Below are 23403 nucleotides of genomic sequence, written 5' to 3' on the forward strand. Positions count from 1 at the left end.
GTGGGACTGAGGACCCAGCTACACTGGGGAGTGCCTAATGCAGAGAGGTCTCCTGGTTGTAGCCCTTCAGTATGGGAGTGCTGTGTGTTTCCTTAGTGCCTTCCCACAGTTGTGGTGCCCTGAGAAAGTTCTCCGGAGCTCTGAAACTCTACTCATTGTGCATCTGTGTAAACTTCCTTTGCTTGAGGCACTCTGGATGGCTGTAGGTAGGAAGGATCCAGATCCACCTGGGAGATGCTGTGCTTGGGATTTTGCCCAGCAATGTCACATCTATAAACTACTAGGCAAGATGTGGCTATTAATTAGCAGGGAAAAGATCTGATGAACTTCCCCATCAAGAGAGACATTCCCTTCCTTCCTCAGCCCCTTAACCTAAGCAACTCTCTGGAAATAACCAGGGAGAAGCAGACCATGACAAGTCAATGTGTGCCTCAGCAAAAGAACCATTCCCTTTTTGCTGGCTCCTTGGCCTGCAGGTCTGGCACTCTTGGCACAACGGGCGTGCGCCAGGCGAGAGCTCTACCTTCTTAGCCAGCTTCCGACGCTGGGCTCTCGCACGTCTGCCGGAGTCATTTCTGTTCCTGTGGATGAGTTTTATCTGCTCAGTCAGCCCTGCAGGAAGAGATGCAAACAAGTCACTTTGTTTTACAGGCATGACTTCCATCAGGGATCTAGTGTGGAGAAACCTGTCTGGAAAATTACACTGAGTGGCTTGAGATGTGTGGTACAGATTGCCCCCTATGCAAGTGGTGGAGTGCATGGTGAGGGGAGAGCTGCAGGAGGAAACACCAGTGCCAGAGGTCTGTTCTTCACACTTGACTGGTGAATTAAGTTCTCTTCACCATCCTTCTTTCTGACTACTGTGGTGCTGTCACTGGCTTTTTACCAGTGAGGTAGTTTGGAGTTTGGGTGTAAATGCAGCGAAGAGGTAAGGCAGAGCAGCGCTCTGGGAGGCAGCAGATCTATTTATAGACACTCGTGAAGGAGTTCTTGGGTTTCCTCTGCCTGAGTCCTCCACACAATCATTTTATTGAGAGAATCCACCATGCTGTGCCAACAGGGAGAGAAAGAGATAAAAATTACTTTTGGAGCCAGGTGTGAAGGATCTGAGTGGTGAAGTGTGTTCAAGAGAAAGCCCAGCTGGGTAATGTAGTGTTTTCTGAGCTGGATTCCATTATTTATCCAAGAATACAGTTCTGCTCCTACTGTACTGCTAGGCCCTTCATTTTAGATCACCCATCGAAGGTGAATAAGAGGGCATGCTCAATGGGCTTAAGAGGCAGAAGAGGACATTCCTTTCAGAAAAGGAGTAAAGCTGTTGCACTTCTGCTCTGTGGTAGTGCAGCACAGCTACCCTTTCTGATTGCCTGTGAAAGCTGTGTAACATGCCAGACTCTCCAGTAACTCAGCACCAGGAAATCAGGAAGGAGCTGGCTTCCCCAGTGCACTTCTCTGTCTCTGGCCTGATGATTGGGTGTCTTTGGTTTTGCTTTAGCAGCAACACTTTCAAAAATAGCATCCTGGATGTTGTTGCTTCCAGAACATATTTGGACTTTGTGACTTTTTTGAGGGAGGGAAGGTGAGAAGCTCCCAACTTCCACTGGGTTGCTGAGTGCCAGACAGGGTCTTCTTTCTAGCACAGGGGTGACCTAGTAGGGGAAAAAAAGATCCCAAACAACTCTGCAGCCCAAATGATGCCTTTTATTATGCTTCTTGCTTGCTTTTAGTTGGAATGAGGGCTTCTCCTGCTGCTGAAGAGTATGTACTGTGTGAATGCATCACAGCGTGAGCAATTACACTATTAAAATGTATGAATACCCTCCTGGTCCTGAACACCTTCTTTGCCTCAATCTTTAACAGCAAGGCAGGAGCAGTTCAGGACAAGTGGCCTCCTGAGCTGGGTGATGGGGTCAGGGAGCAGTGTGATGCCCTGGAAATCCATGAGGAATTAGTTGGGGACCTGCTGAGCCACTTGGACACTCACAAGTCCATGGGACCGGATGGGATCCATCCTAGGGTGCTGAGAGAGCTGGCAGATGAGCTGCCAAGCCGCTCTCCATCATTTTCCTCCAGTCCTGGCTCAGTGCAGAGGTCCCAGATGACTGAAACTGGCCAAGGTGGTCCCCATCCACAAGAAGGGTCAGATGGAGGAACCTGGAAACTCCAGGCCTGGCAGCCTGACCTCAGTGCCAGGGAAGGTGATGGAGCAGATTATCCTGGGGGCAATAACTGCACCTGAAGGATGGCCAAGGGCTCAGGCCCAGCCAGCATGGATTTAGGAAGGGCAGGTCCTGCCTCTCCAACCTGATCTCCTTCTATGATCAGGTGACTGCCTGGTGGATGTGGGGCAGGCTGTGGATGTGGTCTACCTGGACTACAGCAAGGCCTTTGACACCGTCCCCCGCAGCAAACTCCTGGCCAAGCTGTCAGCCCATGGCTTGGACAGCAGCTCTGAGCTGGGTTAGGAACTGGCTGGAGTCTGAGCCCAGGGAGTGGTGGTGAATGGTGCCACATCCAGCTGGCAGGCAGGCACCAGTGGCGTCCCCCAGGGATCAGTGCTGGGCCCTGTGCTCTTTAACATCTTCATTGATGATCTGGATGAGGGCATTGAGTCCATCAGCAGTAAATTTGCAGATGACGCCAAGCTCGGAGCAGATGTTGGTCAGTCAGAGGGTCGAAAGGCTCTGCAGAGGGACCTCGACCGACTGGACAGATGGACAGAGGCCAACAGGATGGCAATCAACAAATCCAAGTGCCAGGGGCTGCACTTTGGCCACAGCAACCCCATGCAGAGCTACAGGCTGGGGTCAGAGTGGCTGAGAGCTGCCAAACAGAGAGGGACCTGGGGGTGCTGATTGACAGCTGCCTAAACATGAGCCAGCAGTGTGCCCAGGTGGCCAAGAGGGCCAATGGTATCCTGGCCTGCATCAGGAATAGTGTGGCCAGCAGGAGCAGGGAGGTCATTGTGCCCCTGTACTCTGCACTGGTTAGGCCACACCTTGAGTCCTGTGTCCAGTTCTGGGCCCCTCAGTTTAGGAAGGACATCGAGACACTTGAAGGTGTCCAGAGAAGGGCAACAAGGCTGGGGAGAGGCCTTGAGCACAGCCCTGTGAGGAGAGGCTGAGGGAGCTGGGGTTGCTTAGCCTGGAGAAGAGGAGGCTCAGGGGTGACCACACTGCTGTCTACAACTACCTGAAGGGAGGTTGTAGCCAGGAAGGGGTTGGCCTCTTCTCCCAGGCAACCAGCACCAGAACAAGGGGACACAGTCTCAAGCTGTGCCAGGGGAGGTTTAGGCTGGAGGTGAGGAGAAAGTTCTTCCCAGAGAGAGTCGTTCGTCATTGGGATGTGCTGCCCAGGGAGGTGGTGGAGTCACCGTCCCTGGAGGTGTTCAAGAGGGGATTGGATGTGGCACTTGGTGCCATGGTTTAGGGTGCCATGGTTTAGTCATGAGGTCTGTGGTGACAGGTTGGACTCGGTGATCTTTGAGGTCTTTTCCAACCTTGGTGATACTGTGGTACTGTGAATGTGCAGTTTGGGGGGGGAGGTTGGTGGAATGTACTGCACACACTTGTTCTGGTCTCATTGTGAAGCTCCTGTTTCCATTCCTAATGACTGTTTGCAAGGCACTGCTTGAGGAAGATGATTTTTAGAAGGACAGGAAAGAATATGAAGTCCTGTGTCTAGAAGTGCCCCTATGTCTGATCCCAGCAGTCTGATGTGCCTCAGACTGGTACACTGAAATGACAGCCTCTGTCAGGCCAAGCACAGATACCTGCTCTGTGACCCTATTAGAAAAATCCCTCCTGGGGCCCAGAGCTGGTTTTGGAAAAAGTAAGCAGAAATCCCTAGAGAAGGTTCAAAGTGCTGCAGGCTCTCAGGGAAGGTGTCAGTTGGATCAGGTGTCCTGAAGAGTTCCCCTCCTTTGCTGAAGAAGCACTTAGGCTCAAATTAGCTTGTTGATGGGCATGTCATGGGAAGTGCCCTTGGGAATTTGAGCATGACTGCAATTGATTGTGGAAAAATGAAAAACTAGCACTAAACAACCTCTATTTCTGAAGAGCAAATGTTGTGAGATAAAAAGCTCCAGGAGCAAAAAAAGCCTTGATGAGAAAGCTGTCCAAACGTGTTCGGGAAGAGGAGAAAGGATGTGGTGATTGATGAGGTGTTTGTAACTAGGGGAGGGCTGATTACTTTCTGAGAAAGTGAGTTGGGCTTGTTTTCATTGCAGGAAAATGTTGGGAGAATCTTGAGAATCAGCACTGGTCCTCACAGGGGACTGAGGAGAGGATCTTTGCTGAAGAGAAGCAGCGGGTGAAAATGCTCACACGGGCAGCAGTATCTCGTGGAAGGCAATAGAAGTGCAGTGATCACTGCAGAGGATGTGATGAGCACAAACAGCTTTAAGAGCAAAGTAAAGAGGACCTGCATACTTCAGGTCATCCTTCAAAAGCTAGTTAGGTCACTTACCAAGCATCCAATGGCAACCTCAGTAGGTCAGGACAGAGGAGACATCACAGAGGCAGTATATGATGGAAGTCAGAAAGGAGCTAAGAGTTAGAAGAAGGAAAGGTGAGGTGTGTGCAGTAGTCTTTGAGGGCACTGCAACTGATAAACCAGGCTGCTTTATGGTAGCAAGTCCTTTTTCTTGGTTAGGTTTCCTTCTCCTAAAGAGGCAAACCCAGCAGTGCAGGACAGTGGCTTTTGCACACTAAGGTTAGTGGCTGTTGCAGGAGCCTGTCTCTCAATGGAGGGAGGACTGAACACTTCACCCACAGGGCATGCAACTCAAATTCCATGTGATTGCCACCAGCTACTGTGAAATGGGCAACACTCAAAGTCAGTATAAAACTGTTGTCTTAAATATGAAGAGAGGCTTTATTTTGGATTCAGAGAAGCAAGCAGTGTTGGAGGGGGGATGGTCAGTGTTCTGCATCAGTGCTTGCTGGCTGTGGTTTGGTCTAGAGAGCAGCGACGGGCTGGATTTGGCAGAGGGGAGGCATTCAAGAGTGTAGAAGTACTTGCACAGTAAAACTGAAAATTAACCAACTGCTCAGTTGTGTAGGTGTTGAATCTTGTGAATGAAAGCAAACTTTGTTCAGATTGGTAAATGAGGGACTGAAAAACACAGTCAGCTGGGACTGGACTGTCAAGGTCCTCAGATTTCCTTTGTCACTGGCACAAATGGTTCCACTCTTGGTTTCACAAGCAACCCAGACTTAATTAACACTTGGAAATTGCCTTGAGATCCTTGGGTGAAAATCTATGAAGCTCTTATGATATTTGATTGCATGTGAAGAGCAGCAACACTTTTCTCAGGGAACACTTGGAGCTTGCGCTTCTATCCCAGGACTCCTCTCGTGCGGCGGGGGCCTGCGTGTTCCGATCGGCGCTCCTCTTCCCGGGGACGCCGGCTTGCTTCAGCAGCAGCCTCTGTGCTGTGTGCCGTCACCAAAGCCCTCATCCCAAGCACAAGGGGGCTCAGGCTACCCAGCACGCTCAGCCTTACAGCAGCCCCACAGCAGAACCTTCAGGAATTCCCACGTCTGGGCGCTGGGCAGCTGTGTGCTGTGCAGCTGGGCAGCTGTGTGCTGGGCAGCTGTGTGCTGGGCAGCTGTGTGCTGTGCAGCTGGGCAGCTGTGTGCTGTGCAGCTGTGTGCTGGGCAGCTGTGTGCTGTGCAGCTGGGCAGCTGTGCAGCTGGGCAGCTGTGCAGCTGGGCAGCTGTGTGCTGTGCAGCTGGGCAGCTGTGTGCTGTGCAGCTGGGCAGCTGTGTGCTGTGCAGCTGGGCAGCTGTGTGCTGGGCAGCTGTGTGCTGGGCAGCTGTGTGCTGTGCAGCTGGGCAGCTGTGTGCTGGGCAGCTGTGTGCTGTGCAGCTGGGCAGCTGTGTGCTGTGCAGCTGTGCAGCTGTGCAGCTGTGCAGCTGGGCAGCTGTGTGCTGTGCAGCTGGGCAGCTGTGTGCTGGGCAGCTGTGTGCTGTGCAGCTGGGCAGCTGTGTGCTGGGCAGCTGGGCAGCTGTGTGCTGGGCAGCTGTGTGCTGGGCAGCTGGGCAGCTGTGTGCTGGGCAGCTGTGTGCTGTGCAGCTGGGCAGCTGTGCAGCTGGGCAGCTGTGTGCTGTGCAGCTGGGCACTGTGCAGCTGGGCAGCTGTGTGCTGTGCAGCTGGGCAGCTGTGTGCTGGGCAGCTGGGCACGGGGCAGCTGTGTGCTGTGCAGCTGGGCAGCTGTGTGCTGTGCAGCTGTGCAGCTGTGCAGCTGGGCAGCTGTGTGCTGGGCAGCTGTGTGCTGGGCAGCTGGGCAGCTGTGTGCTGGGCAGCTGTGTGCTGGGCAGCTGTGTGCTGTGCAGCTGGGCAGCTGTGTGCTGGGCAGCTGTGTGCTGTGCAGCTGGGCAGCTGTGCAGCTGGGCAGCTGTGTGCTGTGCAGCTGGGCACTGTGCAGCTGGGCAGCTGTGTGCTGTGCAGCTGGGCAGCTGTGTGCTGGGCAGCTGGGCACGGGGCAGCTGTGTGCTGTGCAGCTGGGCAGCTGTGTGCTGTGCAGCTGTGCAGCTGTGCAGCTGGGCAGCTGTGTGCTGTGCAGCTGGGCAGCTGTGCAGCTGGGCAGCTGTGTGCTGTGCAGCTGGGCAGCTGTGTGCTGTGCAGCTGGGCAGCTGTGTGCTGGGCAGCTGTGTGCTGGGCAGCTGTGTGCTGTGCAGCTGGGCAGCTGTGTGCTGGGCAGCTGTGTGCTGTGCAGCTGGGCAGCTGTGTGCTGTGCAGCTGGGCACTGTGCAGCTGGGCAGCCTTGTGCTGTGCAGCTGGGCAGCTGTGTGCTGGGCAGCTGGGCACAGGGCAGCTGTGTGCTGTGCAGCTGGGCAGCTGTGTGCTGTGCAGCTGGGCACGGGGCAGCTGTGTGCTGTGCAGCTGTGCAGCTGTGCAGCTGGGCAGCTGTGTGCTGGGCAGCTGGGCAGCTGTGTGCTGGGCAGCTGGGCACGGGGCAGCTGTGTGCTGTGCAGCTGGGTGCTGGGCAGCTGGGCAGCTGTGTGCTATGCAGCTGTGTGCTGTGCAGCTGGGCACTGGGGCGCTGGGCAGCTGTGTGCTGTGCAGCTGGGCACTGGGCAGCTGGGCACTGGGGCGCTGGGCAGCTGTGTGCTGTGCAGCTGGGTGCTGGGCAGCTGGGCAGCTGTGTGCTATGCAGCTGTGTGCTGTGCAGCTGGGCACTGGGGCGCTGGGCAGCTGTGTGCTATGCAGCTGGGCACTGGGCAGCTGGGCACTGGGGCGCTGGGCAGCTGTGTGCTGTGCAGCTGGGCACTGGGGTGCTGTGCAGCTGGCAGCTGGGCACTGGGCAGCTGGGCAGCTGGGCGCTGGGCAGCTGGGCACTGGGGCGCTGTGCAGCTGGGCACTGGGCAGCTGGGCACTGGGGCGCTGTGCAGCTGGGCACTGGGCAGCTGGGCACTGGGGCGCTGTGCAGCTGGGCACTGGGCAGCTGGGCACTGGGGCGCTGTGCAGCTGGGCACTGGGCAGCTGGGCACTGGGGCGCTATGCCGCTGGGCGCTGTGCAGCTGGGCACTGGGGCGCTGGGCACTGGGGCGCAGGGCAGCTGGGCACTGGGGTGCTGGGCAGCTGGGCACTGGGGCGCTGTGTGCTGTGCAGCTGTGTGCTGTGCAGCTAGGCGCTGGGCAGCTGTGTAGCTGGGCAGCTGTGTGCTGGACAGCTGGGCACTGGGGCACTGAGCAGCTGTGCAGCTGTGTGCTGTGCAGCTGGGCAGCTGGGCAGCTGGGCAGCTGTGTGCTGTGCAGCTGGGCACTGGGGCGCTGGGCAGCTGTGTGCTGTGCAGCTGGGCACTGGGGTGCTGTGCACTGGGGCGTGGGGCACTGGGGTGCTGTGCAGCTGGGCACTGGGGTGCTGTGCAGCTGGGCACTGGGGCGCTGGGCACTGGGGCGCTGGGCAGCTGGGCACTGGGCAGCTGGGCGCTGGGCAGCTGGGCACTGGGGCGCTGGGCAGCTGGGCACTGGGGTGCTGGGCGCTGGGCAGCTGGGCACTGGGGCGCTGGGCACTGGGGCGCTGGGCAGCTGGGCACTGGGCAGCTGGGCACTGGGGCGCTGGGCAGCTGGGCACTGGGGTGCTGGGCGCTGGGCAGCTGGGCACTGGGGCGCTGGGCACTGGGGCGCTGGGCACTGGGGCGCTGGGCAGCTGGGCACTGGGGTGCTGGGCGCTGGGCAGCTGGGTGCTGGGCACTGGGGCGCTGGGCACTGGGGCGCTGGGCAGCTGGGCACTGGGGCGCTGGGCACTGGGGCGCTGGGCAGCTGGGCACTGGGCAGCTGGGCACTGGGGCGCTGGGCACTGGGGCACTGGGGCGCTGGGCACTGGGGCGCTGGGCAGCTGGGCACTGGGGTGCTGGGCGCTGGGCAGCTGGGCACTGGGGCGCTGGGCACTGGGGCGCTGGGCAGCTGGGCACTGGGGTGCTGGGCGCTGGGCAGCTGGGCACTGGGGCGCTGGGCACTGGGGCGCTGGGCAGCTGGGCACTATTTACCTTGGTCACGAAAACTCATTTCAAAACAGGGCAAAGCTAGGAGTGAAGGAAGCTTCCTGATCTTCTGGAAACAAGGCTGTCCTCTTGTTCTGCCTTGGATGAGGTTCAAAACCAGAGGTCCAAAGGCAATCAAAAAGGACTTCAAGGCTCTGGGAGAACTGGTTGAGGGGTCGGGGGCACAGGTAATGTTTTCATCAGTACCCTTCGTTGCAGGAAGCAGTGCTGAGAGGACCAGGATAGCAGGTGGCATTAACAAGTGGCTCAGACGCTGGTGACACCAACAGAATTTTGGGGTTTTGATCTTGGGGAGCTTTATCTGGCGCCAGGTCTGCTAGCAACAGATGGAGTACATCCATCCCAGAGGGGGAGAAGGGCCCTAGCACATGAGAACAGCCTATCCCACAGAGGGAAAAGGGTTCTAAGAAGGCAGTTGGCAGGTCTCAGTGGCATTTAACAAGTCCAAGTGCTGCACTTTGGCCACAGCAACCCCATGCAGTGCTGCAGGCTGGGGTCAGAGTGGCTGAGAGCTGCCAAACAGAGAGGGACCTGGGGGTGCCGATGGACAGCTGCCTAAACATGAGCCAGCAGTGTGCCCAGGTGGCCAAGAGGGCCAATGGCATCCTGGCTTGCATTAGGAATAGTGTGGCCAGCAGGAGCAGGGAAGTTATTGTGCCCCTGGACTCTGCATTGGTTAGGCCACACCTTGAGTCCTCTGTCCAGTTCTGGGGCCCTCAGTGGTGAGACACTGGGGCCCAAGTGTTGAGAGACTTGAAGGTGTCCAGAGAAGGGCAACAAGGCTGGGGAGAGGCCTTGAGCACAGCCCTGTGAGGAGAGGCTGAGGGAGCTGGGGTTGTTTAGCCTGGAGTAGAGGAGGCTCAGGGGAGACCTCATTGCCCTCTACAACTCCCTGAATGGTGGTTGTAGTCCGGAGGGAGTTGCTCTCTTCTCCCAGGCAAGCAGCACCAGAACAAGAGGACACAGTCTCAAGCTGTGCCAGGAGAAGTTTAGGCTGGAGGTGAGGAGAAAGTTCTTCACTGAGAGAGTCGTTCACCATTGGAATGTGCTGCCCAGGGAGGTGGTGGAGTCCCCATCCCTGGAGGTGTTCAAGAGTGGATTGGATGTGGCACTTGGTGCCATGGTCTAGTCATGAGGTCTGTGGTGACAGGTTGGACTCCATGATCCTTGAGGTCTCTTCCAACCTTAGTGAGACTGTGATGCTGTCATTGACAGGGCTTTAAACTAGATGGGAAGGGGCTGAAACCAGTCCCCTCAGACATCCTGGTTGGAGTCTGTTATAGACCACCCAACCAGGATGAAGAGGTTGATGAATTATTCTATGGGCAGCTTAAGGCTGTCTCAAGATCTCCTGACCTTGTTCTCATGGGCAACTTCAACCTGCCTGACATCTGCTGGGATCTCAACACAGCAGAGAGGAGGCAGTCCAGGAGCTTCTTAGAGTGCATGGAGGACAGCTTCTTATCCCAGGTGCTGAGTGAGCCTACCAGGGGCAAGGCTCTGCTTGACCTTCTTTATACAAGCAGAGAAGGGCTGGTGGGAGATGTGATGGTTGGAGGGTGTCTGGGGTGCAGTGACCATGAGATAATTGAGTGTTCAATATGCAGCCAAGCTCAGAGGGGCAGCAAGAAGACCTCCACTCTGGACTGCCAGAGGGCAGACTTCAGGCTACTCAAGGAACTAACTCAGAAGGTTCCTTGGGAAACAGCCCTTAAAAACAAAGGGGTCCAGGAGGGCTGGACCTGCTTCAAGGAAGAACTCTTGAAGGCTCAGAACAGGCTGTGCCAATGCGCCGGAGGATGAGCCCCGGGGCAGACAGCCTGGATGGGTGATGAGCTTCTGAGTGACTTAGGGGGAAAAAAGAGGAGATAATCATCTTTGGAAGGAAGGAGAGGTGACCCATGGAATATTTAAGGATGTTACTAGGTCATGCAGGAAAAAAAATTAGAGAGGCAAAAGCACATTAAGAGCTTAGCCACTGCTGTGAAGGACAAAAAACATCCTGCTACACATCTATGAATGGCAAGAGGAGGGCAGGGACAACCTCCACTCCTTGGTGGACACGGAGGGGAACATTGTAACAAAGGATGAGGAAAAGGCAGAGGTACTTAACACCTTCTTTGCCTCAATTTTTACTAGCAGGACAGAATGTCTTCCAGACAGCTGGGCTGCAGAGCTGGCAGAAGGAGCCAGGGAGCAGTATAGTTCCCCTGTGTTCCAGGAGGAGGTGGTTAGAGATCTCCTCATCCGCTTGGATCCCCACAAGTCCATGGGAGCAGATGGGATCCATCCTAGGGTGCTGAGAGAGCTGGCAGATGAGCTGCCAAGCCACTCCCCATCGTTTTTCAGCAGTCCTGGCTCACTGGAGAGGTCCCAGAGGACTGGAAGCTGCCAACGTGGTGCCCAGCCACAAGAGGGGCTGGTTGGATGAGCCAGGGAATTCCAGGCCTGTCAGCCTGACCTCAGTGCCAGGCAAGGTTATGGAACAGTCATCCTGAGTGCAGTCACACAGCACTTAGAGGATGGCCAAGGGATCAGGCCCAGCCAGCATGGATTTAGGAAGGGCAGGTCCTGCCTGACCAACCTGATCTCCTTCCATGCCCAGGGGACTGCCTGGTGGATGTGGGGCAGGCTGTGGATGGAGTCTGCCTGGACTTCAGCAAGGCCTTTGACACTGTCCCCCACAGCAACCTCCTGGCCAAGCTGTCAGCCCATGGCTTGGACAGCAGCTCTCTGAGCTGGGTTAGGAACTGGCTGGAGGCTGAGCCCAGAGAGTGGTGGTGAATGCTGCCACATCCAGCTGGCAGCCAGGCACTAGTGGTGTGCCCCAGGGATCAGTGCTGGGCCCTGTGCTCTTTAACATCTTTATTGATGATCTGGATGAGGGTATTGAGTCCATCAGCAGTAAATTTGCTGATGACACCAAGCTGGGGGCAGGAGTTGATCTGCTGGAGGGTAGAGAGGCTCTGCAGAGGGACCTGGACAGGCTGGGCAGATGGGCAGAGGCCAAGGGCAGGAGATTGAACACATCCAAGTGCCAGGTTCTGCACATTGACCACAGCAACCCCAGGCAGAGCTACAGGCTGGGGTCAGAGTGGCTGGAGAGCAGCCAGGCAGAGAGGGACCTGGGGGTGCTGGTTGATGGTAGGCTGAACATGAGCCTGCAGTGTGCCCAGGCAGCCAGGAGAGCCTATGGCATCCTGGCCTGCATCAGGAACAGTGTGGCCAGCAGGAGCAGGGAGGTCATTCTGCCCCTGTACACTGCACTGGTTAGGCCACACCTTGAGTCCTGTGTCCAGTTCTGGGCTCCTCGGTTTAGGAAGGAGGTTGAGCTGCTGGAAGGTGTCCAGAGAAGGGCAACAAAGCTGGGGAGGGGTCTGGAGCACAGCCCTGTGAGGAGAGGCTGAGGGAGCTGGGGTTGCTTAGCCTGGAGATGAGGAGGCTCAGGGGAGACCTTCTTGCTCTGTACAACTGCCTGAAGGGAGGTCGTAGCCAGGAGGGGGTTGGTCTCTTCTCCCAGGCAACCAGCACCAGAACAAGAGGACACAGTCTCAAGCTGTGCCAGGGGAGGTTTAGGCTGGAGGTGTGGAAGAAATTCTTCACAGAAAGAGAGATTGGCCATTGGGATGTGCTGCCCAGGGAGGTGGTGGAGTCAGCATCCCTGGAGGTGTTTAGGAAGAGCCTGGCTGAGGCCCTTGGTGCCATGGTTTAGTTGATCAGATGGTGCTGGGTGATAAGTTGGACTGGATGATCTGAAGTTCTTTTCCAGCCTGGTTCATTCTGGATTCAGTAGTGCAGTAAGGCATCTTTGGCTGAAGTGAGGCCCAGGCTAAAAGAGCTGGGGCAGCTGCTGTGCACTGGTCACTGCTCATCTGCTGCTGTCACTACCTTCAGGTGAAGCTCAGGAGAAACATCAGCTTGGGCAGGTGGCTCATGCCTTTCTCTTGCAGCTCCACCTGGGAGAAGGCACTGATCAGATGTATTAATCCTGTGAGTACTGCTGAAAGGCAAAGTGGAGCATGCCATTGATACAGAGCAAGCTGTGTACCAGCAGTGTAGTTTGGTGGAGTCAGACTCAGGTCTCAAATGAGAACTGGAAAGGAAGTTCTTCTGCATTTAGTGATCCAGAGGAGTCTGAGACCTTTTTGAAGGTGTTAGCTCTCCCTGCCCCCAGATGCCCTGGTTCACCACAGGGGCTTTTCTCCACTGCCTGTGTTTCCTGTGACTTGTGCGTGGTGATGCACCTTTTCTGTTCAATGGGGAGCACTGGAGCAGCATCTTTGACTACTCTGAGAGGAGCTTTGGTGGGAGACAGGGAAACCTGATGTCCATGTACACAGTCAATGGATTTAAGGTTACAAGGTGCCAAAACATCTGCTCAAGCTCTTTGCCAAGATCCATAATTTCAAGCAGCATGGAAACTAAATGTACTTTTGGCAGGCTTGCAAAATTCTGTCCAAGCAGGATTAGCCTTCCTTCCAGAAGTGAGCTACAGAAAGTGGGGGTGGGGGGCTGACAAAAGGTTCCGTTTGTGAGACTTGCAAGGGGGAGGAAGCCTGTATAGATAGCAAACCACTTACTAGGGCACTGCTAGCAACTTTTGCTAGTTTCTATACTAGTACCAGTTGCTACTACACCTCTCCTCTAAAGAAAGGCTGAGAGAGCTGGGGTGTTCAGCTTGGGGAAGGCTCTGTTGAGACCTTGATGCTGCCTTCCAGTACTCAAAGGGGGCCTGGAAGAAAGATGAAGACAATCTTCTGAGCAGGGCCTGTGTGACACAGGACAAAGGGTGCTGGTTTTATCCTGAAATAAGGTGGCTTTAAATTACACCTATGGAAGAAGAGCTTTACAATAGGGGTGCTGAAACACTGCCCCAGGGTGCCCAGAGAGGTGGTGGATGCCCCAGCCCTGCTAGGGCATTCGATGGTTCTGTAGTTGGAGCATCTGCTGCCTGGCATCTAAAGACTGCTGTGGCTGCAGATCTGGGAAGCTGCTCCATGGTGGTGTTCAGTGTCTGCCCTTACCCTGCCTTGGAGAGACACAAATGGTACCTGTGAAGCTCCAGCAGTGCTGGGAGGAGAACTGTTTCATTGCCTTTACTGCTTTTAGAGCATCCTTCCCAAGAGCTGTTGCCATGATGGGAGACCCTCTTGTGTTTATTTATCTTAGTGCTGTTAAGGGAGAAATAGTCTGACCAAAAGTAGCCTGCAGAGCTCAGAAGCTCTGACGGTGCACTTTGTTTGCTAGCACAGACTTGCTGCTTGTTGTATATTGCTTCTGGAAAAAGGAAAGCCTGTCCACTTCCAGGTCAGTCCTTGGTGGGGGGAAAGTAAAAACGTTGCAAAGTTAAAGCTGAATTTGTTTGTGGCCCTTTCGTTTCATACAGGGGGGGAAGGAAAAGAGGGAAAGCACAGCTAAGCTGCTTTGCTTGGAAGGAGGGCAAGCTTCAGGGGCAAATGGAGGAGAGTGCTGTGATGTTAGGTCATAACTGTAAGTGTCCAGGTTTTACATAAGATGAAATGACAGAGTAGGAATCAAGATGATTCTTTGGTGAGAATGTGCCCTGTGGAGAGCAATGTCTGCCAGATCCTGCTGAGGATAACCTGGCAGCCTTGATCGCCTCTGTAGAGCCGCTTGGCATCAGGGGAGCAGAGCAACATGTGACTGCTGAAACACCTGGAAATCAGGCTCAAGGAGCAATCAGTGTGATAAGCATTAATTACTATCACATCCAAGCCTTTAATGGAGGAAGGAAGGTTGATTGCACTGTCTCACTTGGGATTGCTTTCTGTCAGAGATGGTATCTGACAACAGTTTCTGATTGCACTTAGACATGAAGCAAGGCTTTAAAAGCTGCTTAAATATGAGAAGAGCAGAAAGCAAACAAGTTGCTCTCTGAGTGGCTGGACATGTTAGGCTTTTTGTGAAAGCAGGCCCTTGGCTTTGCTGCCCTTCCAGCTCCTGAGGTGAGCCAGCTTTGTCAGCTGCCTGTAAATGCAGCACTGGAAACCCCGAGTGTCCCAGCGGCCTTTCGTTGACACTGTCTCTATCCTGTGATGCTGCCAGCTGCTGTGAGTGAGGAGAGTGAGGCTTGGGCTCCTCACAGACCATGTCTGGCTCCCAGCTGGCCACTGCAGGGTGTGGGAACAGCTGTATGAGGAGAGAGTGTTTGTAAAGCACACTGCAGTGCCTCCCAGAGCATTGCTTTTCGTTACCCAGCCAGAATGCATTCAGATTTTCTGTCCTTGCTCAGAGGCAGTTCAGTGACTGTGCTTCACAGTCCTGAGTTACAGGCACTGTGCACTGATGCTTCCCCATCACTTCAGTGGCCTGAGAAGCCATCAAAGCCTTTTGTTAAGAAGATTCTTGGACAAATTAAAACTTGAGGAAGTTTGAGGTTTCCTCTTCTCTGCAACATACAAATCGAAGGAGCAGCGATGTGCCTCGAGGCTCCAGGAAAGAAGTGGCTCAGCCGGAGAAGACAGATGGCAATGCACCACCACCTTCATGGAATGATGTTTCCCCTCTCTTGGGAAGTACTCTCTGCTCAGCAGTGGCTCTCTCTGAGCAGAGACCCACTGACACCTGTCCTAGAGGTTTATTGGTATCTAACTCATCAGTAGCGGCATCGTGCTGGGCCTGGCACCAGCCCTGCGGAAGGGTGGAGAGCAGCCGGCGCTGTTAGCTGCCCCGGGTCCTCTGCTCCAGCACCACCTTCTTGGACAGTCCAGGGATGTAATAAAGTAACAAGAACCACAGACTCCATCCCTTCTAGGTCACCTCTCCTGCAGTGTGCTTACATTACCACAGTTTGGAGGAGGGAAAGAAACCCCAACAACAAAGAAACAAAGCCAGAACCCAACCAACCAACAAACCCCAGCCTGACTTTTAGGCAAAAAGCCTGGGGGTTAGAGACCAAGTTCACTGTTTGTACCCTGAAGTTTAGAGCAGCAGTGCTGGGCTGGGAGGAGAGCAGGAGCCTGACTTGCTGTGATGTGTACAGCATCATTTAAAGGAAAAGCCATTTACTACTTGGCTGCCTTGTCCTCCTGTGCAATTCATCTCTCATTCTGCTCCCTAACGTTCTCTCTCCTTGGCTGATCGCTCACTTTTGTACCCGAGACATGAAATTGAAGTTCTTTGGTATTCTAGAGAGGTTTTCTCCCAGCCTCTGCTGCCTTGCCTTTCTTGTTCACCTTGATGTGGAGCATGGCTCTTCCCTCTCCCACTTCCCAAGTTTTGTCATCCCTGTCTATTCTGAGGTGATGTGTACCTTCAGCATAGACAGCAAAGGGTCTCCTGCTGCTGTGATGCTTCCTTGCAGCAGAATTCTCTCTGCCCAGCCACCTTTCTTGAAACCTGCTCTGATTTTAAACTCCTTCCTGATGCTGAGTGCTCAGAGACCCCCTTAGAAATCCAGTGTTATTGCCTGTTGCAGTTTGAGCTGGCTGCCCCCTGGTGTGTTCACTTCCTGTGTCCAGCAGTCCAGCCCAGAGGGATGGACACAGGACATTGTGTGTATTTCCTACCATGATTCTTTGCACCACTATAAGATCCAGTGCGGGTCTGGCACCTTCTCTTTTCTTCCTCCTCCGCCAGCCGGTAACTGGGGGAGATGTCTGCTGGCGTTGGGCCTGGCTAGGCCCAAGGCCACGGGGGGATGGGCAGTCTCAGGCCTGGCCAGCTGAGACTAGCCCAGCAGAGGGAGGGGGAAGAAGGAGCCCTGAGGGTCTCGGGTGTACCCTCAGGTGGGAATGGGATGCCTCTGGGTTTGCTTTGGGATCTTTGTCACTGCGCTTTGGGTTCTCTGTAACATTCACTGCTTTCTATTTAAACTTTCATCACTTTTGCAATCCGTTTGTCTGAGTGTTTTATTCCTGCCCGTGGTGGGCAGAGAGGGGGCTGCCTCAACCCAGCACATTCTTGGTAGCAGAGGATGGTTGTTGTGGGGAGGGGGTCTGCCTCTGGACCCACCACATTGCCCCTGACAGGCAGTGTCCAGGACCATGGCTGCCAAATTCATAGCGCTTCAAATCTTCCTATGGGAGCAGATACAGCAGAGAGGTCCTTGAGTAGCTGCCTGACTGTGAGATTTATCAGAGGAGTTATATAGAAATCATGGGAAGCGATCTGCTTCATGGCTGCAGATGGGACAGAGGCTTTGGGTGCAGTGAGGGAGGCACACGAGGGAGGAGGAAGTGTTCCTGGGACCTGCTGTGGAAATGAGATGTAAGCTGGAGGTAAGGTGCGGAGGGCTTGATTGCAGAGGGACAAGAGAATGTGAAAGTTTGGATCAGAGCAGCTTTAATGCCTGTTTAGATCAAAAATGAAAGTCTGTATGGATTAAGAGATAATCCCCTGGGTAGATTTAATCTGTCACATGTATGACTTCCCCAGAGAAAAGCACTGGGGGGAAGGCTGGCTTGGGGCAGTGCCCTGGCTGTGAAGGCAGGTGATGGATCTGCCTTCCCCCTGCAGTTGGCCTCACAGGGAGGGGTTGTTGCTGTGTGTCTCCTGCTCCTTTGCAGCTCCAAAGTCACGCTGAATCTAACCAAAAGGCTTTCTCAAGCAGAAAAGAGCACCAGGAGCAAAACAACACAGCAGTGATAGACAGGGTAGGTTCACATGCTGCTGGTGTTTTCAGCTGTCTAAGCACAGGGTTCTGAGGGGCAGTAGTGGGCCATTAATTAACACTTACCCCTCCTGTCCTGTCTGCAATTGCCTTTAAACAAATTGCAGTCAGTAACACTCCTCCTTAAATGAAAGCTGAGATCTGAATGTCACCTTGCTTCAGACACTTTGCCCCTGAGCCCTCAGGAACAGCTCTCTCCATCCCTGTTTCCTTTCTGTGCAAACACCAGTTGACCCCTTGGAGTAGTTGCAGTTTGCCCAGCAGTAAAAATGCTGAAGTTGCTGCAGACATTTGACCATGAGAGGGTGTTTGCCATGTTTGTTTTCAGTGTCAGTGTGGTTTAGTGTCTCTTTTAACTAGCATCTGCAGCTGGATCTTGAACTGCACATGCACAATGGTCATGCACTTTTAGGAGCCTGTGCATGTGAAGGGATTTGGATGAGTTGGACTGAGGAGTTTAATAATTCTTTTCATAGTGACCTTGCTCAGCAGCAAACAGCAAGTACCTCCATTCTGTTGACTGGTGTGTGTTCCTCCTGTCCTGGGGGCCTGCACCTGTACCACCTCAGGGGAAGGGGTTTGGCAGTTACCCTGAGGTCGGTGGGATTTGACCTGTCAAATCCTGGAGTAGGAATCTCAGGAGACAGTGCAGGGTGCCTCAGAGAAGAGTCATAATGGTTTGAAACACCTGAGCTGACACTGGGCAACTTCCCCAGCTTGTGCTGGGAGTGAGCTGTCTGCATGATGCTGTCCTTTTGTGGGTGCCTGTAATTACTCTCACAGAATCACAGAACATTAGAGGTTGGAAGGGACCTCAGAGATCAAGTCCAGCCCCCCTGCCAGAGCAGGATCACCCAGGGCAGTCCACTCGAGTGCATCCAGTTGGGTTTGGAAAGTCTACAGAGGAGACTCCACAGCCTCTCTGGGCAGCCTGCTCCAGGGCTCTGGCACCCTCACACCAAAGAAGTTTCTCCTCATCTTGAGCTGAAACCTTCTCTCTTCAAGTTTGTATCCATTGGTCCTTGTCTCATTGCTGTGCACCACCCAAAAGAGCTTGGCCCCCTCCACTTGACACCCACCCCTCAGATATTGATAGGCATGGATCAGATCCCCTCTCAGTCTTCTCCTCTCCAGCCTAAACAGCCTCAGGGCTCTCAGTCTCTCTTCACAGGGGAGATGCTCAAGTCCCCTAAACATCCTTTTGGCTCTCTGTTGGACTCTCTCCAGCAGGTCTCTGTCTCTCCTGAATTGTCTCTCCATTGCAGTTGTTGGGCAGTAGGGATGTATGGAGCTGTAGATGTCTTCCCTCTTTCCCTTCTGGATGAACCCTTACTGTTGCAGCTAGGGCACAGCATTGCCAGGCATGTTCTCTTTGCAGAGGTGTTCCCTTTTTGAGAGAGGATCCAGCAAACATTAAATGGGGAAGATGGATGCAGCTTTGTGGGCTGAGAGTTGCTTTGTGTTCTGCTCTTCCCCTGACGCTGTCCACACACCACAGGAGGTCCCAAGAAGCTGCCTGGGTTTGGTGGGGCATAGAGGGGGTTGCACCAAGTGTCTGAGGGAACAAATGTTAGATGTGGAAGTGGTTGCAGGTGGAAGGTAAGTGTGAGTGGGGTTGCTCAGAAACTCATCTGCCTCTTCAGCTGGTGAAAAGAGTGTGGGAAGGGAGAGGAACAGCCTGGTGCCTGGGGACACATTGGGGATAATGTAGGTCAGGAAAGGCAGTGAGCAAAGTGTTTGGCTGTGCCACTTGACCCACACACTCATGGAGTGGAAGGGAGAACAGCAGCTGCAGGTTCCCAGGCCTGAGCTTGCATTGGTGTTTGCTTAGCACTCCTGGAGAGAGGAGCGTGAGCCTTGTCAGCCCCTCAGACCTGCGTCTAGGAGTCAGCAGGGTACTGGCCAAGAGGCAGTTGACACTTGGCTTTTATTTGAAGCTTCAGAAAGCCTCTGCTGAGCTCTTCTAAGAGAGGACTCTGCTAGCAGGTGGGAGGGGAAATTGCATCATTGATTTGAGGGAGAGTGGCAAAGCAGAAATAAAGGGCTGGGGTTTTAGCTTTGAAGAAGGTAAAAATAGTCAGATGCCCTCAGGAGCAGCACTGGAAATAGTGACAATCAATACAATTATCAAAGAGCTAGAAAAGAGGTGAACTGTCAGGTAGGAAAAGGTGCTGGGGAGGGCAGTTAGGGAAGACTGAAGTCCTTCAGAGGCATCTCACACTGTACCAAAGCAAGGGGACAGCTCTGTGACATGTGAAATTTGCTGCAGACAGCTGGTGGGAAATGGGCACTGAAAGGAACACCAGAAACTACTCTCAGAACTCATCAACTCCACTGGGACAGAGAGAGGGGATGGGAAGGCAAGGGTGAACGGCGTTGTACCTAGTGCTGGTGCAAAGTGCAAGCTGTTAGGCTGTGTTTGAAATAGAAGGATGGGGAAATGGAGAACAATTTGAAGAGTGAGAATCTCATGAGGTTAAGTTTTGCTCATCTCCCACTCCAAAAAGAAGAAAGTAGAGACAGGCTGTGTGCTCTCCAGCTACCTGCACAGCCACTGGGAAGAAAGTTAACTCAGGCCTGGCCAAACCCAGCACAGGTGGTGGCTGCATGTGCTTTGAGCTGACATGGAAACCAGGTCACAGAGCTGCCAGGCAGCGTGCAAAAAGCCATGCAACAAAGTGTAGCAGGGGACATTTGAAGCTTTGTGAGGCCTGAACTCTGCTCACTAGCCTGTGTTGCCTGGCATCTGCATTAAACATCTGCTGGCAGTGGCTAACTGGCTGTGGCTCTCTTGCCAGCAGGACCTGCAGAGAGGCTTAGCGACTGCAGCTCTTCACCTCTCTGTGCTGTGTCTCAAGCGGCACTGGGAATGTGCTGCAGGTCATGGACCAGACTTAACAGCATCACAGAACCACAGAAACACTCAGGTTGGAAAAGGCCCTAAGGATCACCAAGTCCAACCCAGAACCCTGCTCTGCAAGGCTCACCCCAGAACCATAGCCCCAAGCACCACATCCAAATCACATCTAAACACAGCCAGGCTTGGGGACTCCACCACCTCCCTGGGCAGCACATTCCAAGGCCTGACCACTCTTGCTGGGAACAAATTCTTCCTGCTGTCCAGCCTAGCCCTGCCCTGCTACAGCTTGAGGCTGTTCCCTCTTCTTCTATCTCTAATTACCTGTGGGAAGAGACCAGCACCAACCTCTCTACAACCTCCTTTCAGGTAGCTGTAGAAAGCCAGGAGCCTCCTCTGTTTCCCACTAACCATCCCCAGCTCCTTCAGTCACTCTCCATCAGATTTATTCTCCAGGCCCTTCCCAGCTTCCTTGCCCTGCTCTGCCCTGGCTCCAGCACCTCCACATCTCTCTTGGATTGAGGTGGCCAAACTGGAGACAGCCCTCCAGGTGTGTCCTCCCCAGAGCTGAGTGCCAGGGGACAGTCACCTACCTAACTCTGTGCTGGAGTACCTAAAGCTCTCAAGACAAGTGTATCTCAACCAGCACTGTTTTGCCCTGTGAAACAATCCAGTCTGGCAAGATTCACATTTTCCCCCAGGGAAGACACTGCTGCTGCCACAAGCTGTGGCTGTGGGTTCCTGATCTCATGAGGATGCTTTCCTCCTAGGATCTCGCAGCGGGTGGAGGCTAGCCGGGCGCAGCTGCAAGCCATCGGTGAGAGAGTCACACTGGCCCAGGCCAAGATTGAGAAGATAAAAGGAAGCAAGAAGGCTATTAAGGTAGTGACTTGAGTGAAGGCTGCATGGCTTCCCTTCTTCACTCCACCTCCTCTCTTTACTCTTGATGTAAGCTCTGGACAAGAGTAGATGCTAGGCGGTAGCAGTTGCTGCCCACTCACCTCTTCATGCCTTGCTGTTGAGCAGGGCTGTGTTGAGAATCCCCTTCCTGACTCATCCAGTTGATGATGTTTAGACCCATGAGCCACACAGTTCCTGACTTTGTGAAGGCTATTTAAGTTCTCCCTGATAAAGAGCAAAGTCTTGTCCTGGGCTAAGCCCAGCACCCTCCCACTACTGGCTCATATCCACTTGGGCTATTTGAATGACAGGTAGTGTCGGAGAGCCTCTCCTTAGTGCACATGGCTCTGGGTGAGCCATGTACAGCTAGTGAAAACTCTTCTTTCCTCATTCTTGCTCAGTTTAATAGTTTTAGTTCTCCTCCTGCCTGTGCCAGCCTGTGATCTAGCACTGGTGCAGAGAGAGGAGAAGCGGGCACCTCCTGAAGAGACAGCCCCTGCTGACTTGCAGGCTGGCCATGCCCACCAGGCTGTGTTGCTGCAGTGCAGGACTGCTCAGTTTGGGGGCTTTTCAGTCTCTCCTTGCCTCTCCTCAGGTGTTTTCCAGTGCTAAGTACCCAGCCCCAGAGCGGCTGCAGGAGTACAGCTCCATTTTTGCGGGGGCAGAAGACCCAGCAAAGCAGAAGTGGCCAAGACACAAGATTCAAAGCAAACACCGAGTGCTGGATGAGAAGGCTCTGCAGGTAAGGAGGAGAGCAGACCTGCAGATGAACAAGCAAAGAGAAGCTGTGAGGCTGTCGGTCTCTGATGAGGTAAACAAGGCCTTTAGGACATAAGCTTGGAGCAGCAGAACATCTTTTGAGCTCCATCTGTTGGTGTGAGTGTGTGAGGTCAGGCTGAGAAGCTTGCAGAGCTTCCAGCCTGTGAGGGCTATGTGAGTCCAAGACCTTGGCTGGACGATTGAGTGCTCTGGGTGACTGCTGGCTACCAGCCCTCTGCAGCAGTTCCCCTTCCTCACACACCCCTGTTGCCTACAGCCTTGCTGGTGGTGCTTCTGGCTGGGCTCCAGGCTTTGGCTGTGCATAGCAAGGCAGCTGGGACCAGGGTCATAGCTGTTTGGAAAAGTTTCTGAGGGCTTTAATATAAGTGATGGAGAGAAGGGAAAGGTGCAAGTGCATGTGAGTGTGTCAGGAGAAGAGGCTTCACAGCATATTGCTGCCCCAGGAAAGCACTTGGGTATTGGCCCTCCCTGGTTCCCAGGGGAATTTTGCATCTTGGAGGGGAAAATAATTTTGCTTCTTTGCATCTTTTGTTTGTGTTCTGCTTCTGCTTTCCCTTGTGTTCAGCTATTGTAGGTTGCAAGGTCTTCAGAGGGGTCTTCCAGGTGCACCTTTAGCACAGATGTCTGCAGCTGGTGGTGTTGAAGGAGGTCCTGCACTCTTGAATTCTCTTTAGCCTGTGGATTGAGGGGCAGAAAGGGGCTTCTTAGGGAGGACTGAGAGGTGGTACATTTGGCAGGAAACACTGCCAAAGGATTCTCCAACGGTTTGGTTCAGTGTCCCTGGGTTGGAAGAACAGGAGGAAAAGTTGCTGTGCTTGAAGTTTAGAAGTTGCTGTGTGTGTGCTGTGCCAGCAGCAGCAGATGTGCTGTTCCTGGCAGGTTAGGGATCAGCCTGACAGGTTCCCTGCTCTCGACCCCTAAAGAGACTTCCTTCCTCATCCTGGTGTGCCCAACAATAAAGCTGCCCCTGAATAATTTATCATGGTAAACTTTCCTGAGTTTTAGTGGATGGAGACCTCACAGGGTGAGGTGGTCATGAATATTTCAGGCAGGCCAGGGAAGCAGTGACAGCTGGCAAACTCCAGCAGGGTTTGTGCTTCCTGCTGGCTGGGGCAGTGCTGGAGGGCAGGGCTGTGTGGCATCACTGCTGGCTGGCCAGGGCAGGCTGATTATGGCCCCATCCGTCAGAGCATGGAGGGGGGGCGGAGGTAGGTGGTGAGAGGACAGGGGAGATGCTCTCCTAACCTGAAGGACTAATGCCAATGGACAGCCAGTCACACAGGAGGGCACTGAGAGGGGCAACAGCTGCTAAAAAGCAGTGTCCTGCAGAAAGCAAACGGCAGATCCATGCAGCTGCCTGCTGGCTGCAATAGGCTGTGCATGCCCTCCCCTGCAGCCCTCCCCTGCAGCCCTCCCCTGCAGCCACCTCTTCTAGTCCCAGATGACCTTTGCCACGTTCTGCCCTTTGTGTGGAGCCTGCCACAACCACAGGGACTTTGTGCAGGCCCTGGGGGATCTGTTTTGGCTCTTCCCCTCCTATGACCCAGACCCATTCTTTGATCCTGCCCTGGGGCTGCTGAGCTTTCCCTGGCTTGCTGACCCGCCCTCACGCAGCAGACGCTGCTCTTGTGGAGCTCACACAGGCAGTGGCTCCTGCAGCTCTTCTGTGGGGCAGGGGATGCTTCTGTGCTGCTGAGCGGCTGTCAGCTGACGGGAGGATGG

General features: G+C 54.2%; 1 protein-coding gene across 1 annotated transcript in view; it reads left to right on the forward strand.

Annotated features, from left to right (window-relative positions):
• The window catches only part of WASHC1 (WASH complex subunit 1), a 39996-nt gene that overhangs the window by 7801 nt on the left and 8792 nt on the right, over positions 1–23403 (forward strand). The window contains exons 2-3 of the mRNA XM_054168108.1: positions 20772–20883; positions 21497–21643. Of these exons, the coding sequence (XP_054024083.1) occupies positions 20772–20883; positions 21497–21643 (259 nt within the window). The remainder of the gene's footprint in view (positions 1–20771; positions 20884–21496; positions 21644–23403) is intronic.

This window comes from Dryobates pubescens, chromosome 15 (genome assembly GCF_014839835.1).
Source record: "Dryobates pubescens isolate bDryPub1 chromosome 15, bDryPub1.pri, whole genome shotgun sequence".
Taxonomy (NCBI): Eukaryota; Metazoa; Chordata; class Aves; order Piciformes; family Picidae; genus Dryobates; species Dryobates pubescens.